The 19,224-nt window shown below is 43.1% G+C and overlaps 1 protein-coding gene across 2 annotated transcripts in view; it reads left to right on the top strand.

Moving 5' to 3' along the window:
- Nucleotides 1-19,224, top strand: part of MARCHF6 (membrane associated ring-CH-type finger 6) — a 117,527-nt gene that overhangs the window by 40,579 nt on the left and 57,724 nt on the right. For both annotated transcript variants that reach the window (XM_077810797.1, XM_077810796.1), the window contains exons 6-9: nucleotides 7,456-7,621; nucleotides 11,345-11,537; nucleotides 12,082-12,143; nucleotides 18,210-18,242. In XM_077810797.1, the coding sequence (XP_077666923.1) occupies nucleotides 7,456-7,621; nucleotides 11,345-11,537; nucleotides 12,082-12,143; nucleotides 18,210-18,242 (454 nt within the window). The remainder of the gene's footprint in view (nucleotides 1-7,455; nucleotides 7,622-11,344; nucleotides 11,538-12,081; nucleotides 12,144-18,209; nucleotides 18,243-19,224) is intronic.

The raw sequence follows: 19,224 nt of genomic DNA, 5'->3' as shown, positions 1-19,224 counted from the left end.
TGAATCTCTGCTCCTTGCAATCTCAGAGACACCTTTGGTAGTGAGGTTGGCTGGGTCACTGACTGCTCATGTTTCTGGGAGTTCTACCTCTTCTCCATCTTTGACAATCTACAAGGAGGAGTTCTTACCTCCTGTACAATATGTGGAGGAACATTCTGATTCAGTCTCTGAACTTTCTGTTAAAGGATCATCAGTTTGTTCCAGGAGACATTATTCCCTGTTGCAGCTGGACACCAGATCCCTGCCTGCCAACTCTTGGGGTCACCAGCTTGGATTCCTCCCTCCAGGCCTTATGGGTCTCCCTCATTGGCCTTATTGGGATCGAGGGGCAATGTACCTCCAGCAATTTTGAGGAACCTCAGCTCAAAGAAGACTCCTAGATTTGAAGGCCAGAATGGACCATCATGATCATCTAGTCTGACTTCCTACACATTTCAGGCCACAGAACTTCACACACCTGCTCCTGTAATGGACCCCTAGCCTCTGGCTGAGTTATTGACATCCTCAAATCATGATTGAAAGGCATCCAGTTACAGAGAATCCACCATTTACTCCACTTTAAACCTGCAAGTGACCCCTGCCTCATGCTGCAAAGGAAGGTGAAAACCCCACACGGTCTCTGCCAATCTGACCTAGGAGAAAATTCCTTTCTGACCTCAAATGTGGTGGTCAGTTGGACCCTGAGCATTTCAGCAAGACCCAGCAGCCAGACACCCGGGAAAGAATTCTTTGTAGTAACTCAGAGCCCTTCCCATTTAGTGTCCCATCACTGACTGTTAGGGATATTTACTACCAGCAGTTGCAGATTGGCTACATGCTTTTGTAGGCAGTCTCATCATACTGTCCACTCCATAAATTTATCAAGCTGCATCTTGAAGCCAGATTTTTTTGGGTTTTTTGCCCCCTAACTTGGAAGGCTGTTCCAGAACTTCACTCCTCTGTTGGTTAGAAACCTTTGTCTAATTTCAAGCCTAAACTTGTTGATGGCTAGTTTATATCCATTTGTTCATGTCAATATTGGCACTCAACTTGAATAACTCTTTCCCTCCTTGACATTTATTTCTCTTATGTATGTATAGAGAGCAATCTTATCTCCCTTCAGCCTTCTTTTGGTTAGGCTAAACAAGCCAAGTTCCTTGAGTTTCCTCGATAGCTTTACATTCCTCTGATCATCCTAGTAACCCTTCTCTGCCCCATTCTAGTTCGAATTCATATTTCCTAAACGTACTCCTAGGGGGATTCTGTGCCGAAAAATGTTATGCACAGTATTTTAAAATTCTGGATATTTGTTAAAATAACACAATATAATCACACCAGTTTCAATTATTTTGGTAATTTATTTCAAAATACCTGTCAGCAAGTATGTCTGCAATAGTACAGATGACAAAAAAGATTCCCCCAGCAGTAGAGAGTTAAAGAAACCCCTATGAAAACCTAGTTCCTGTTTCTCTGTTATGCTTTTGTTGGGCGCCTTAGTCTGGATCTGTCACACATGCCACTAGGCACATCTTAGGGGGGAACTCTGCCATTCTGGTCTCAGGCACCAACCCGCAACCAGAACCCATCCCCCCCCCACCACCACCCCGACCAGAAATCTGTACCCCTTCCCCTCCCCAGAGTCCACCCACGGGATGCCCCCCAGCTCAGACACCTGCACCCTCTACTCCCCCTACCCCCCGCAGAGCCCAGGTATCCATAGAGATAAACAGCCTGATGCTGGGTCCTGGGCTTTTATGGAGTTTCCTGCACGCTGCCTCCCTCCTTCAGGATGTGCTAGGAGCCGCAGTTGCCTGAAACCTTCCAGCTCCCCTTCCCCTGGGAGTGTCCTGTATTTGCGAACTGGAGAGCAGGGCTCTGCTGGGTCCTGCAGTCCCTAGTGACAGTAGCAGCTCTGCAGTACCAGTTCTGCAAGGAAAAATGAAATTCTGTCCAGAACATTAATTCTGAGCAAATTCTGCATTACACAGAAATGCAAAATTCCCCCAGGTGTAAACATGGGAGACCAGAATTGCACGCAGTATTCCAGATGAGGTTTCGCCAGTGCCTTGTATAACGGTACTATCACTTCCGTACTTCTATTGGAAATACCTCGCCTGATGTGTCTTAGGACTGCATTAGTCTTTTTTCACAGCTGCATCTCTTTGGCAGCTTACAATTATCCTGTGATCAACCAAGACACCCTGGTCTTTCTCCTCCTCTGTCACTTCCAACTGATAAATCCTCAGCTTATAGCATTCTTCTTGTTGTTCATCCATCTTGATCTGCAAGTCTTCCTTGTAAATTTTTTGACCTTGCTTGTGATGCAGGCTTCTGATAGTTTCTGTATCTTTGACTTTAAAGTAATTCTCCACATTCAGATCCTTGAGTTCTCAAGTCCAGTCCATTTCCCTAACTAACTCGCTTAATTTTTTTTTAAAGTTAGCTCTTTTGAAATCAAGGATCCTAGTTGCAGACCTATTTTTGTTTATCCTTCCATTTAATTTAAACTTAATTAGTTCATGATCACATGAACAAAGTGTCCCCTACAACCAGTACTTCTATGAGGTCCTCACTCTTCACTAATGCCAGATCTAAAATGGCATCCTCTCTTGTTGGTTCGGTGACTATTTAGTGAAGAAATCTGCCAGCTATCATATCCAGGAAAATCTGGGCCCTACCATTATTAGTAGCATTTGTCCTCCAATCTATATCTGGGAAATTAAAGTCTTCCATAATCACGCAATTCCTAGTAGTATTTATTTCATTAAAACATGAAAAGAGGTCTCAGTCCATATCCAGATAGGATCCTAGGAGTCTGTAGCAGACCTCAAGAACTATCACAAGGACCCTCTGGTAGTTTTCTTCCCCAAAATGATTTTGACTCAGTCTTTTTTTTTTTTTTTTTTAAAAATCCATTCCATCCCTTCTAATTTCTTTACAGTCTACCTCATCGTTAATACTTCATCACCTATGCCTTTATTTCTGTCTTTCCTGAGGAGCATATCAGTCCCTGTGCTCCAGTCATGACTACTATTCTACCAAGTTTCTGTTATCCCTATAATATCTGGTTTCACTTCCTGCACCGATAATTCTAGTTCCTGCATTTTGTTACCCAGGCTCCTTGCATTGTTGTGCAGGGACCTTAGCTGTTTGTGTGGCTTCGACGAGATTCTTTACTCGATTAGGTACAGTCATTCTACTGCCAGCATTGCCTACCTGACTGTTCACATAAATGGATTGGCACTCTCTTTCCTCTTAATACCCATTCTCTTACCCACTGCTGTTCCTTTCTCCAATGCTGTATTCTCCCTCTCTTGATTGCCTCCCCACTCCCACGCATCAGGCGTGAAGATTATGTAAGCATCTCCCAATCATCCCCCCCAGATTCCTAGTTTACAGCTCTTTTAATCAGTTGTGCCAACCTCCATTCCAGAAATCTGTTTTGCTCCCACCTCAGGTGGAGTCACATGAACAGTCCTCTATTCATGCATGCTTCCCAATAGTCGAACATCCCAAAGCTCTCCTTATAGCACCATTGCCTGAGCCATCTGGTGATCATCACAATCTTGTCTTGCCTTCGTTCTCCTCCTCCCACTGAAGATCACCTGAGCCTCCATTTCTTTAAGTGTCTTCCCCAGCTTGGCATAGTCTTCTTTGATAACATTCTGGCAAGAACCTAGCAGTATTATTTGTTCCCCCGTGAAGGACAGTCAGTGGATTCTTTCATGCTCACATCAGGATACTCTTCAGCCATAGGTCCACAGCCCATATCTTAGGTCCTGGCAGATAGCACACCCTTCTGTTCTTCAGATCAGCTCGGGTGATAGGCTTGTCCATTCTTTTTAATAGGGAGTCCGTATTCCCTGTTTACAGTCCATCCCTCCTCCCCATTCTGAGCCAGAGGAGACCTTTGAGGAGCAAGAGGCAAAGGTGAACAAAAGGAGATAAGCCTCCTCACAAACATCTTGTCATCATCACTGGATGAGACATTAATGCTATCACTGCCATCATTAGCTGATGACATTACATAATTCCAGGATCTAATGAAGTGGGTGACTGACACACTGCAAATTCCTGAAAGAAGTCCAGAATTCCCATCACTAACTCCTGGATATATTGCACACCTCTACTTCAGAATGGGTGGCACTGCCAATTAAGGAAGCTCTCCTGTAGCCAGCCATGTCCATCTGGTGAACTCCAGCAACAGCCTCCCCAAGATGCAAGAGGGCTGATTTAAAAAACAGAAAAAAACCCCACAACTTTGGCCAGGGTTTCGGAGTTTTTATTTTGTCATCCAGCACCAAATTCTTTGGTCATGGACATAGTCCATGAAAGGGGCAGGCAGCATACCCAAAAAACCATGCCTTATAATACGAACCAGAAATATCTGGCCGTATTTGGTCATAAGAGCTATTCATCAGCAACACTTCAGTTCAGGGTAGCTAATTACGAAGCACAGATGTCAAAATACTGAATTACAAGAAGTTTAATTCTTTTGTTGATCAACAAAAGGAACACTGAGAACAGTTCCGCACCATAATAAAAGTGTGAGCTTTTGGCAGAATCTCACCTCAGGCTTCACTTGCCGCTGTGGACACCGAGCCAGGTCTGTTTCCATCTCAGTAGTTATGAGACAAGCTTCCTGGCTTCAGTTGCCTGGGTTTCTGCAGGAGGTACAATTTACTGTGCAAGCTTTACCTTTTAATGGCCAGAAGCTTTTCACAGATTCCACAGATGACTCGCTTCATACCCTGAAGGACTCTAGGGCAACACTTAGCTCTTTAGGGATATACATGCCTGCAAATAAAAAGAAATTTAGCAGTTCTCAATTACAAAGATCTGACCTTTCTCAGTTTTCCACCTTTTGTAGGCCACTGGAATCACAAGCTAAGATGTGGAGGTTTTCAAAGAAAAACCTGCAATTACCTCAGCTGCTTCATCCCAGCCTTCAGCATCGTCCAGTTTTGATGATTTGATCGAGAGTCCACCTAATGAGCAGGTTTATCAGCTACATGATATGACCCCCTCCCTCAATTTGAACAATGCTTCTCTGTATTTCATCAAGCCTGAGAGGCTTGGACAAATGGGTATTGAAGGCCGTTACTTCGGACTATCCAGTTTACCTCCACCCCGCCATTCCAATTCCCTTCCGTGTCCCTCTTCAGGAACCCCTCTCACGAGCAATTGCTGACACTGTAAATCTCATCATTTCTAAGTCTAGGGCAATGGATCCAGTCCCACTTCAGCATAGGGGAAAAGGGTTCATTCAAGTTGTTTTCTGATACCCAGGAAAAAAGGAGGTTGATACTAGATCTCAGATCATTGAACAAACATGTCATCATCTAAAATTCAGGGTGGTGTCCCTAGCAGATATAATTCCCTCCCTGGAATTAGGGGACTGGTTTCCAATCCTTGACCTCAAAGATGCCTGCTTCCACAATTCATCCTTCTCACAAAAGATTTCTTCATTTTACTTACAATCACAATCATTGCCGGTACTGGTTCCTGCCCTTTGGCCTGCCCATCCACTCCAAGCATGTTCTCAAAAATCATGGCAGTCGTAGTGCCTACCTCTGTCGTCTAGGAATAACTATCTTTCTGTACTTCGACGACTGGCTCCTCAAGTGTCAGTCATATCAGGAGGTATGGTAGGCAGCTCAAACAACTTCACTGTTCTGAAGTATAGGCCTGCAGATAACTCTCAAAGTTGGTGTGTAGCCAATCGGATAGTCATCTAAGCTTGTTACCTCCTGGGTATATACAACCCCATGGCGGACAACCTGAGTAGACATTTCTCCCTTAATTAGAGTGGGAGTTGTACTCTTGCGTCTCCAGTGAAATATTCCCAACTTTGGGATTTCCAGAGGTCAGTTTTATTTATTTATTTATTTATTTTGCTGTGGAAGCCAACAGGAAATGCAGGAAATTCTGTTCCAGCCTGGGGCTCAGTTCTCACCCTCTAGGAGCTGCTTTCCTCATTACGTGGACAAAAGGTCTTTTTTGTGCATATCCTTCAACTCCATTGCTCTTAAAGGTCCTTATCAAGATCACACAGGACCAATCTAAAGTAATTTCAGTTGGACCAACTTGGCCAAGACAAGTTTGGGTTATTTACCTCATCAAACTTACTTCTCACCCTTTGTGGTGGTTTCCAATCAAACCTTAATTGTTGTCTCAGGATGTGGATCAGACTTTTCACCCAGTCTGAATATGCTGCAACTACAAGCTTGGTTTCTTAATGGTTTTAGGGAGTGGAGACCACATGCTTATAGGAAGTACAAAAGATAATGTTAAATAGCAGAAAGGAATCTACTAGACATACTTACCTTCAGAAATGGAGAAGATATAACCTTTGGTGTAACCGATCCCAATCATCTCTTTCATAAATCTTGGATTACCTGTTGGAAGTAAAAAATTCAGGCCTTTCTATGAGTTCCATCAAAGTTCATTAGGGGCAGTAACAGCTTCTCATGTGCTAATAGACAGTTTCTTGGTATTTGCTCATCCAACCACAGTGAGATTCCTAAGAGGATTTATCAATCTTTTTTTTCCAGATTAGAGCCCTTACATCACTCTGGGATCTCTCCCTGGTTCTTTACCATCTCATGAAACAACCCTTTGAGCCATTAACTTCGTGCTCACTACTACCTCTGTCTATGAAGACAGGCTTCTTGGTAGCCATAAGTTCTGTGCGAAGGGTTGGGGAGATGGGGGCTTTAATGGAAGGCTCTCCCTTTACTTTGTTTTTCATGGAGAAGTTATCTTTATGACCTCATCAAAAGTTCTTACCTGAGGTGTTCTCTGAATTTCGTATCAACCAAACTGTTCACCTTCTGTTTCTTTTCCTAAGCCACATCAGTCTACAAAGGAGCGTGCTTTTCATACACCAGGTAATAAGAGGGCATTAGACTTTCACTTGTATGATACTAAGCCATTCAGGAAGACTCCCTAGACTTTGTTTATATTCCAGATATGTGTGAGGGAGCCCCTGTCTCCACTAAGAGATTTTCAAAATGGGTCTCTGTATTATTGCCTGTTAGGGGAGAGGTAACCTCAGCGAAACCGTAAGAGTGACTGTGCACTGTACTGGATCACAGTCTATGGCTGTAGTTGTACTCAGAGATGTTCTCATTGTTGAAATCTGCAGGGCTACAATATTAATCAAAGCATTTGATAATTTGCAAAGGGGTTAAGATAAACAGTGTTGTGAATTGATTTAATTTCAAATATATGCAGTTTTCTTCAGTAAAATAGTCTTCCAAGAACATTTGTTTTCTTCATTTTTTCCCTTGAAACGGAAATATTACTTACATGTATATTTCTTACTAAAGGAGCTGGGAGACATAGCTCTTCAGATCACAAAATGAGAACTTAGAATCCCTCAGTCACAATCAATTAAACTATGTGAGCAAAAATAATTGGAAATAGTTTTTTTTTAAACTAAATATATTAACATAAATGTCTTCTTTTTAACAGGGAAAATTTATTGGCAGACTGTTTACAGGGTTGTTTTGTGGTCACATGCACACTCTGTGCATTTATCAGTCTAGTGTGGTTACGTGAACAGATTGTCCATGGAGGAGCACCACAGTGGTTGGAACAAAATCAACAGCCACCAAATGGTCTTGGCCAACAGAATGAGGTAAAAGTTTGTAAACTGTCCATTGGTTTAAATTAAAGCTGGGAGGAGGGAGGGGATGTTCACATGGAAAAATTAATGGTAAAAAACCTGTCCATTTCAGCTTAATACATTTTACTGCAAGGGGATCTTATTTCTACATGTTCAAATATACCCTCCTCTGTAATGAGGAGTCCAGTGGCACCTTAAAGACTAACAGATTTATTTGGGCATAAGCTTTCGTGGGTAAAAACCCACTTCTTCAGATGCATGGAGTGAAAATTACAGATACGGGCATAAATATACTGGCACATGAAGAGAAGAGAGTTACCTTACAAGTAGAGAACCAGTGTTGACAAGGCCATTTCAGTCAAGGTGGATGTGGTCCACTCTCAATAATTGAGGAGGAGGTGTCAATACCAAGAGAGGGGAAATTGCTTTTGTAGTGAGCCAGCCACTCCCAGTCCCTATTCAAGTCCAAATTAATGGTGTTAAGTTTGCAAATGAATTGTAGTTCTGCAGTTTCTCTTTGAAGTCTGTTTTTGAATTTTTTTTGTAGCAGGATGGTTACTTTTAAATCTGTTATTGAATGTCCAGGGAGATTGACGTGTTTTTGTATTGACTTTTGTATGTTACCGTTCCTGATGCCTGATTTGTGTCCATTTAGTCTCTTAGGTAGAGACTGTCCGGTTGGCCAGTGTACATGGCAGAGGGGCATTGCTGGCACATGATTGCACATATCACATTAGTAGATGTGCAGGTGAATGAGCCCTGATGGTGTGGCTGATGTGGTTGGGTTCTGTGATGGTGTTGCTGGAGTAGATATGGGGACAGAATAGGCAACGGGGTTTGTTATAGGGATTGGTTCCTAGGTTAGTGTTTCTGTGGTGTGGTGTGTAGTTGATGGTGAGTACTTGCTTCAGGTTGGGGGGCCGTCCGTAAGCGAGGACTGGCCTGCCTCCCAAGGTCTGTGAGAGTGAGGGATCATTTTCCAGGATAGGTTGTAGATCATTGATGATGTGCTGGAGAGGTTTTAGCTGGGGGCTGTACGTGATGGCCAGTGGTATTCTGTTGTTTTCCTTGTTGGGCCTGTCCTGTAGTAGGTGACTTCTGGGTACCTATCTCAATCTGTCAGTCTGTTTCCTCACTTCCCCAGATGGGTATTGTAGTTTTAAGAATGCTTGATAAAGCTGTTGTAGGTGTTTGTCTCTGTCTGAGGGATTGGAGGAAATGCGGTTTTATCTTAGGGCTTGGCTGTAGACAATGGATCATGTGATGTGTCCTGGATGGAAGCTGGAGGTAAGTATAGTGGTCAGTAGGTTTCCGGTATAGGGTGGTGGTTATGTGACCATCGCTTATTTGCACTATAGTGTCCAGGAAGTAGATCTCTTGTGTGGACTGGTCCAGGCTGAGTTTGATGGTGGGGTGGAAATTGTTGAAATCCAGGAGGAATTCTTCAAGGGCCCCCTTTGCTTGGGTCCATATGATGAAGATGTCATCAATGTAGTGCAAGTAGAGGAGGGGCACTAGGGGACAAGAGATGAGGAAGTTTTGTTCTAAGACAGCCATAAAAATGTTGGCATACCATGGGGCCATGTGGGCACCCATAACAGTGCTGCTGACTTGAAGGTATAAGTTGTGCCCAAATCTGAAATGGTTGTGGGTGAGGACAAAGTCACAGAGCTCAGTCACCAGGTGTGCCGTGACCTTATCAGGTATACTGTTCCTGACAGCTTGTTAGTCCATTCTCGTGTGGAATATTGATGTAAAGAGTTTCTACATCCATAGTGGCCAGGATGGTGTTTTCAGGAAGAACACCAATGCATTGTTGTTTTCTCAGAAAGTCGTGGTGTCTCAAAGATAGCTAGGAGTGCTGGTAGCGTAGGGTCTGAGGAGAGAGTCCAAATAGCCAGATAATCCTGCTGTAAGAGTGCCAGTGCCTGAGATGATGGGGCGCCCAGGATTTCCAGGTTTATGGATCTTGGGTAGCAGATAGAATATCCATGGACTGGGCTCTAGGGGTATGTCTGTGTAGATTTGTTCCCGTGTATAGCAGGGAGTTTCTTGAGCAGATGATGTAGTTTCTTTTCTCAGTGGGATTGGAGGATAGTGGCCTGTGGAATGTCGTGTTGGAGAGTTGCCTGGCAGCTACCTGTTCATGGTGTAGTATGTCGATTGCAATGGATTTTTTACCTTCAGTCCATTTGGTATGATGTCCATCTGTTTGCACGTGGAGAGGAAGATGTCTGTCTGTATCTGTGTGAGTAGGAGCCAGTAGGAGAACACTTCAATCTCCCTGGACATTCAATAACAGATTTAAAAGTAGCTATCCTTCAAAAAAAGTCAGAGAGAAACTGCAGAGCTACAATTCATTTGCAAATTTAACACCATTAATTTGGGCTTGAATAGGGACTGGGAGTGGCTGGCTCACTACAAAAGCAATTTCCCCTTAGTATTGACACCTCCTCCTCAATTATTGTGAGTGGACCACATCCACCCTGACTGAAATGGCCTTGTCAACACTGGTTCTCCGCTTGTAAGGTAACTCCATTCTCTTCATGTGCCAGTATATTTATGCCTGTATCTGTAATTTTCACTCCATGCATCTGAAGAAGTGGGGTTTTTTAGCCATGAATGCTTATGCCCAAATAAATCTGTTAGCCTTTAAGGTGCCACCAGCCTCCTTGTTGTTTTTGTGGATACAGACTAACACAGCTACCCCTCTGATACTTAGTCCTATGTAAATTCACCAGGGTAATGTGATCTCAGCTGTAATGTGTGCAATATACATTCCTGAACCATTATAAAATGTAGAATCTTACAGTAATGTTTACTGTGATTATGCAGTAAATAATTTTCTATCTATCTTGGTTCTTATGACCTTCTATGTATAATATATTAAATCTTTTTTAAAATAGGATTTAGTGCTTGTGAAGTTGAATTTGTAACTATGATAAAGCAAGTTTGAAGTGTTATGGTCAGGTCATTTTTTTTTAAAATGACTACCTGAAAAATATTTGTTTCTGATAGAACAAAAGTTTTCACTGGTCTGTGGACAACTGGGTGGTCAGTGGAACACTTACTGGTCATCTAGAGAGAGCTGGCTTGTCATGTGGTGCTAGCTCTCCTTTCCAGCCTTCAATTACATTAAAGAAACTAACAATATATTTTCCTAATAATACTTCCACTTCAACAGAGTTGTTTCTGAGAACATCTCTTAAAGCTGTGTTCCGTACTTTGGTAAAGTTTGAGTCCTCTGTGCTAGAATCCCTTTTAAACAGTATGTTCTGAATTATTTATTTTATTTTTAGATTTCATTTTTTTCTCCATAACTATTGATGATCATAAGGAGAGATTGATATTCATCAGGAGAGAAATTGGCTATTCACAGATTTCTGTCAAATGCACAAACTAAAAAAAGACTTTCCCCAATGTTTTCATAAGTATCAATTGTAACTATATAGATACAAAATTTTAACACAAAAGTATGGTTCTTTAACTTGACAGTGTTCTTCAATAATGTATCTTTCTTACACATCACTAAATTGAACCTCTAGAAGTCCAATAAGATAGTGATACTGTCAACATTTTAGGAGGTATGTCATTGCCAAAAGCAATGGCTTGTGTTTTATGATTTAAGTGGAACCAAAAAAATTGGCTTTTAACATGTTTGTTTTTCTGGACATTGATCAAAGCACAACAATACTTTAATTTAAGTAAAATTGCACTGAAATCTTGTCCCTGCAGGCTCAAGGGTTAGGAAATGGTGGAGGTGAAAATGCTGCACTTGATCAACCTGCTAACCCACCTGCTGAGAATGCAGTTGTCGGCGAAAACCCAGAAATTCAGGAAGAACCGGGAGATGAGGAAGAGGAAGACAATGAAGATGAAGAAGATGCTGTAGTAGAAGATGCAGCAGATGCAAACAATGGAGCCCAAGGTAACAGGTGACACAGAGTAGGAGCATTTCCCTAAAATTATCATATAAAATAGTTATTGAAAAGAAGTGAAAATGGAAATTATACTTTTTCCTGGCTGACATCTAAATTGGTAAATAACATACATAGGGAAACTACCAAGGAGAGTAGGCTCAGTTCAGCCTGCTTACCTCTTCTTGTGTGTGTTGCAATGTTTATGTAGTTTATTTTTTAATGAGCACTAAAACACTTTGCAGTTAAGAAAAGCCAAAACTATAAGCAGCTCTGTGGTTTCAAGTATCCCTACAATAAGAAACTACTCTGCTTCTGTTGTCAAAAGGCAAATGGCAATAAGGAAATATTTGGTTTAACTTTTGAGGAGAAATTAAACTGTAAAGAGAATAATTACTTTTAAAATGTTCTTTTGACTTGTATCCCCATCTGACATACTGAGTGAGCTAAATGGTATGCAGTTGGTGTTTTTGCTAGTTTAAATCATAATACAGCTCTTACTAATGTGCTGCTTTGGGTCAGTTGATAGCTTTAACAATTATAATATCCCCGTAGATGACATGAATTGGAATGCTTTGGAATGGGATCGAGCAGCAGAAGAACTTACATGGGAGAGAGTGAGTAAGAGCCATTCTCCTGAAGTATTCTGAGCTTTCTCAGTCACTGACTTATATTTGAAATTACTTTAAACCTAATGGAAAATTGGTTCTGATACTTTGATTTCATGTAAAATTTGACGGTGATAGATATTAGTAACTCCAAAAAGTAATTATGTTAAAAATACTGTATACCATATTAAGGAACAATTTAAAAAAGCATTTCCTTGATTGCTGTGAAGAAACATAGTTAAGAACATCTTTCAACAAGGCACTCTTCTGAGATCTTCAGTTTCGCTCCTAAATGTGCCAGTAGATGTTAAATGGTGCATAGCTTAAAAACTAATCTTTCTGTGAGTGTGTGTATAGATAGAGTAAAAATAAGTATACACTCTTATAAAAAGGTTTCAAAACAAACAAGAATATGATCAAGAATGATTTCCAATATAGGCTTATCTCATTTTGTTTTCTAGTTTACAAATTCCGTAACTAAAACTTTCTTGCAATCTGTAGCATGAACAATAAGGAGATGGAAAAGGTCCTCTGTTAACAATACAGAATGCTATCTGCATTGTCTTGTTTAAAAGACATTTGGTGAAAAGGATTCAATATAAACTCAAATTTCTGACCCTTTCTTACCTATTGGACTTCTCTGAAAGGAGTAATTAGCTCTTTGTTTTCAGCATAAACATTATGCTCACTTTTTCTAGTGTTATATACATATTCCAGAACTATCTTGCGTACTTGAAAAATATTTTAATTATTTTCAGAACTTTTCATGAATATGTACATTGTCTTCAGCATTTTACATACATTGGATACGTGCATTGTCTTCGGCAGTTTAAATGCAGTGGTCTCAGAAACCTCTCTTAGGGTATGTCTGCGCTACGAAATTAGGTCGATTTTATAGAAGTAAATTTTTAGAAATCAATTTTATACTGTCGATTGTGTGTGTCCCCACTAAGCGCATTGAATCGGCGGAGTGTGTCCTCACTACCGTGGCTGGCATCAACTCGCAGAGCAGTGCACTTTGGGAAGCTATCCCACAGTTCCCGCAGTCTCCGCTGCCCATTGGAATTCGGGGTTAAGCCCCCAATGCCTGATGAGGCAAAAACATTGTCGCGGGTGGTTTTGGGTACATGTCGTCAGTCTCCCCTCCTTCCTTCCCTCCCTTTGTGAAAGCAACTGCAGACAATCATTTTGCGCCTTCTTTCCTGGGTTACCTGTGCAAGCATGGAGCCCGCTCAGCTCACCGCTGCTGTTGCGAGCATTGTAAACATCTCGCGCATTATACTGTAGTAAGTGCAGAACCTGGCTAAGAGACAGCAGCACGAGGATGATTGTGAGGAGGACATGGACACAGACCTTTCCTGAAAGCATGGGTTTTGGCAATTGGGACATCATGGCGGCAGTGGGGCTGGTTGATACACTGGAACGCTGATTCTGGGCCCGGCAAACAAGCACAAACTGGTGGGACCGCATAGTGTTCAGGTATGGGATGATTCCCAGTGGCTACGAAACTTTCGCATGCATAAGGCCACTTTCCTGGCACTCTGTGAGTTGCTTTCCCCTGCCCTGTAGCACAGGAATAACAAGATGAGAGCTGCCCTGACAGTTGAGAAGCGAGTGGCGATAGCCCTGTGGAAGCTTGCAACGCCTGACTGCTACCAGTCAGTCAGGAATCAATTTGGAGTGGGCAAATCTACTGTGGGGACTGCTGTGATCCAAGTAGCCAGTGCAATCACTGACATTCTGTTGTCAAGGGTAGTGACTCTGGGAAATGTGCAGGTCATAGTGGATGGCTTTGCTGCAATGGGATTTCCTAACAATGGTGGGGCAATAGACGGAACGCATATCCCTATCTTGGCACCTGACCATCTTGGCAGCCAGTACATAAACCTCAAGGGGTACTTCTTATTGGTGCTGCAAGCACTGGTGGAACACAAGGGACGTTTCACCAACACCAACGTGGGATGGCCGGGAAAGGTGCATGACGCTCGCATCTTTAGGAACTCCGGGCCGTTTGAGCAACTGCAAGAAGGGACTTACTTCCCAGACCAGAAAATTACCATTGGGGATGTTGAAATGCCAATAGTTATCCTTGGAGACCCAGCCTACGCCTTGCTCCCAAGGCTCATAAAGTCATACACAGGCAGCCTGGACAGTAGTAAGGAGCAGTTCAACTATAGGCTGAGCAAGTGCAGAATGGTGGTAGAATGTGCCTTTGGACATTTAAAAGCTCACTGGCGCTGTTTGCTGACTAGGTTAGATCTCAGCGCAACCAATATTCCCATTGTTATTGCTGCTTGCTGTGTGCTTCATAATATCTGTGAGAGTAAAGGGGAGACGTTTATGGCAGGGTGGGAGGTTGAGGCAAATTGCCTGGCTGCCAATTTTCAACAGCCAGACACCTGGGCTATTAGAAGAGCGGAGGTAGACGTGCTGCGCATCAGAGAGGCTTTGAAAACCAGTTTCATGACTAGTCATGACTAGTTTCATGTTGTGACAGTTGTGTGTGTTTTCTTTGCTGCAAACCCACCCCCTTTGTTGATTTTAATTCCCTGTAAGTCAGCCACCCTCTCACCTTCGATCACAGCTGGCAAAGGAAATAAAGTCACTATTATTCTGAAACCATGCATTCTTTCTTTATTAATTAAAAAAAAAAAAAAAGAGAGATAACTGATAAGGTAGCCTGGGTGGGATAGGATGGGGTGTGGGAGGAGGGAAGGACAAGGCCACATTGCTTATTGTAGACACACTACAAATCAAAACTGCTTGAATGACAGCCTTCTGTTGCTTGGGCAATCCCCTGGAGTGGAGTGGCTGGGTGCCCAGAGCCTTCTCCCCCTTCCGCGTTCTTGGGTGTCTGGGTGAGAGGGAGGAGGGAGCAGTTGGGGAGGAGGGCAGGCAGTTGTACAGTGGATGCAGTGGCAGTCTGTGCTCTTGTTGGCTTTCCTGCAGCTCCACTAGACACCTGAGCATGTCCATTTGCTCCCCCATTAGCCTCAGCATTGCATCCTGCCTCTTCTGATCACGCTCACTTAATGCTTTCCTGGATTCTGCCACTGAATGCCTCCATGCATTCAGCTGTGCCCTATCAGTGCAGGAGGACTGCATGAGCTTGGAAAACATGTCATCACGAGTGCGGGGGGTTTTTTTGGTTTTTTGTCTTTTTTTTCTTGGCCTTCTAATCTGCGATAACCTCAGGGACAGAGATGATAGGGGGAGCATAGAAACATTTGCATCTGCAGGGGGATAAAAAGGGAGAGTAAAATTTAAGATGATACATTTCTGAGAACAAAAGGGAGACTCTTTCACAGTGAATCAAGCAATTCACAGCAGACAGCACATGTGCTTTAGGTACAAGGTCTCATTTTGCCTTTTATATTGAGCACCTGCCAGTATGGTGACACATCACACACGGCTGGGCAATAGAATTCGGTTTCCAGGCGGCCATGGTAAGCCTTTTGGTATGTGGGGTTGGCTTCTTATGCCTTCATAACATGTGGGAATGGTTTCAAACTGCAGCGCCATCCTTTCCCATAGCAAGCAATACTGGTTGGGTTCGCCATTTAAAAGGAGGGGCTGCGGTTTTTGGGTGGATGTGTAGCACACACCTCCCCCACCCCTCCGCGTGGCTATTTGGGATGATCCTTTCACCCCTCCAGCCGTCGCATGGCTATGGGATAATCCCTTTTAGCCAAGCGCAAACAACCCAGCATGGATGGGGTCCTTTTACTGTTCCCTTACAAAAATTCCCCTATTTCAACCAGGTGGCCATGAATGATATCACTCTCCTGAGGCTAACACAAAAAGATAAAGACTGAATGTTGCTTGAATGTGACCAAAACCCAGGACCATTCGCTGCCATGCTTTGTGCTGTAATGATTCTAGACTACTTGCTACTGGCTTGGTGTAGTAAAGTGTCCTATCGTGGAGGATGAAATAAGGCAGCCCTCCTCAGAAACCTTCTGCAAAGGCTTTCAAAGTACCTCCAGGACAGCTTCATGGAGATGTCCCTAGAGGATTCCCGCTCCATCCTCAGACACATTAAGACTTTTCCAGTAGCTGTACTGGCCGCAAATGCATCCCAAATCAAACATTAAACACTATTAAAACACATTAAGCACTATTGCTTTTAAACCCTGTACTGTAGTTACAGATGTGCACTCACCAGAGGTGCCTTCTCTGCCTTCAGGGTCGGGGATCCCGCCTTGGGAGGGTATTGGCTCCAGGGTGATGAAAAGATCCCGGCTGCCGGGGAGAACGGATTCACCGCTTGCCTGCTGCGCATTCTCCTCCTCCTCCTCTTCCTCATCCACAAAATCCTCCTCCATGTTGTGTGCAACTCCCCCTTGAAGGTGTCCACAGACACTGGTGGGGTATTGGTAGGGTCTCCCCCTAGAATGCCGTGCAGCTGATCATAGAAGTGGCATGTATGGGTCTCTGACCCAGAGCGACCGTTTGCCTCCTTTGTCTTTTGGTAGGCTTGCCTCAGTTCCTTGACTTTCATGCGGCACTGCTGCATCGCTGTTGTAGCCTCTGTCCATCATGCCCTGTGTGACTTTGGTGTATATATTAGCATTTCTTCTTTTTGATCAGAGTTCTGCCTGCACAGATTCTTCTCCCCATACAGCAATCAGGTCCAGTGTCCCCCTTTCGGTCCATGCTGGCGCTCGTTTGCGATTATGGGGGGACTGCATGGTCACCTGTGCTGCTGAGCTCATCATGCTGACCAAACAGGAAATGAAATTCAAAATTTCCCGGGGCTTTTCCTGTGTATCTGGCTAGTGCATCAGAATTGAAAGTGCTGTCCAGAGCGGTCACATTGGAGTGCTCTGGGATAGCTCCTGGAGGCCAATAATGTCGATTTGCATCCACACTACCCCAGATTCAACCCAGCAAGGTCGATTTTAGCGCTACTCCCCTCACAAGGGAGGAGTACAGAAGTTGATTTTAACAGCCCTTTAGGTTGATGGAACGGGGTTGGTTGTGTAGACACATTCATTTTAAAATTGACCTAACGCAGCTAAATTCGACCTAACCCTGTAGTGTAGACCAGGGCTTAGATCTTCTGTGCCAGTCTGTGCGTTTTGAGTATAGTCCCTTCTTCCCTTCTTGATGGGGACAGTACATTGAGAATTCTTGGTGGTAACACCCTTGAATGTAACGAGCTTGGAAGCTCATCTGAAATTTCAAAAGTAGTTTACATGATGTTGTTTATTAAGTGAAATATCTGAGAACTGAGACCTTGAAATATTAGCTTAAAATTTGACATATAAGAGAGGCTCAAACTATGAACGATTCCATTAATCTTGAAGTGATGAAGTCTCGACTGGCATAGAATATCTTAGAGGAGCAGGAAAAGAAAATACCTTTTAAAAATCTTTTTCCTTGTTTTGTTTTTTCTGTTTTGTTTTGTTCTGAAACAAGTGTACAACTAAATAGAGGATATTTTTCCCATCTGCAAGCCCTTTCCTGTTTCAGACTTGAACAGCATGAGATATGACTGGTCTAGAACTGGGAGCTGTTTCGCCATTATACTCTTGATTGAATATCATCTGCTCTTATTCTTTCATGGGTAATACTCTGCAGCTAGAAAGCAAAATTATATTTATACAAATCTTGATATACAACTTCTCTGATCTCAGATTTCATATGAATTTAAAATTCAGTTAAATCACTAGATAAATGCTGAGGCTGCTATAAATAGGTAAACGATTCATTTCCTGAGCTAAATTAAAATCTTCACCATTCATATTCTTGAAACAGGTCTCTCTCTGAAATAATCAGTTAAATTGTAGACTGTCTTTGGTTTACATGAACTACTATACATTTAAACAATTGTGTATTAAAATATTACTGCTTTTGATTAGGTCCGTTTACAGTACTGAACTAGACAGTTTGAGTTCCTTACTGTAGGTTTAAAAACTTGTCTTGGTCTGATTGTCCAGTAGTATAAGGCATGTAGCTAACCAGGGCAGTAAAAAAGGGGTTTGAAAAAGGGTGACCTTGAAGCTGGTTGTGGGACTATGAAGATTTTTGAATATAGAACTGTGAATGAACTCAACTTTCTTTTATTCTTAGATGCTTGGGCTTGACGGATCTCTGGTTTTTTTAGTAAGTGAAGTCTTATAGTTCAAGAATAATTTTTCAGCAGGCTTATTTTTAAGGAAACTAACAACTTGTTTTATGTAGATTTAAATAAAAAGTCTGTTCTGTAATGTATGAAGCAGATTTCAAATGTTGTATCGATGTGGTAGCTTTAAACCAGGGGTGGGCAAACTTTTTGGCCCGAGTGCCATATCGGGGTTGTGAAACGGTATGGAGGGCCGGGAAGGGAAGGCTGTGCCTCCATAAACAGCCTGGCCCCCACTCCCTATCCGCCCCCTCCCACTTTCCACCTCCTGACTGCCCCCCTCAGAACCTCCACCCCCATCCAACCCCCCCTGCTCCCTGTCCCCCCCCCTCCCGGGACCACCTGAACCCCCAGGACCCCACCCCCTATCCAACCCCCCATGCTCTCTGTCTCCTGACCACCATGCCTCCCCCTCCCCCCCCGAACCTCCAATCCATCCAACTGTCCCCTGACTATCCCGGGAACCTCCTGCCCCTTACCCAACCCCCGTCCCCCCAACCCCCTTACCATGCTGCTCAGAGCAGCAGGACAGGCTTATTTGAAAGCCTGGGAGGTGGGCAGGTGCAAGCCGCGTGGTGGCATAGCTGTGGGGGAGGCGGGACAGCAGGGGAGGGGCCGTGGGCTAGCCTCCCTGTCCGGGAGCTCAGGGGCCGGGCAGGACAGTCCCACAGGCCGTAGTTTGCCCATCTCTGCTTTAAACAGTTTTTCTTACTTTATCATAAACTTGATTCACATGGGTGATTTAATTTTTTTAATTTTTTGTGGCAATCAGATACCGCTGTAGTGGGTCCTCCATAAGTGTACAATTTTCAAAAGGGCCTAAGTAGCTGTTGTAAACTTAAAGTTGCCCCAAAGTTTAGATTTTGTAAAAACAAGTTTTTGTTTTATGATCAATAAAAATGTTTCAACTCAAACATCCACATTCCAATCAACAGTTTTTAAACAAGAAGCATTCCTCTGCAC

The sequence above is a fragment of the Eretmochelys imbricata genome, chromosome 2, assembly GCF_965152235.1.
Source record: "Eretmochelys imbricata isolate rEreImb1 chromosome 2, rEreImb1.hap1, whole genome shotgun sequence".
NCBI lineage: Eukaryota > Metazoa > Chordata > Testudines > Cheloniidae > Eretmochelys > Eretmochelys imbricata.
The sequence above is the reverse complement of the archived record's forward strand: the minus strand, read 5'-3'. Positions and strand labels throughout refer to the sequence as shown.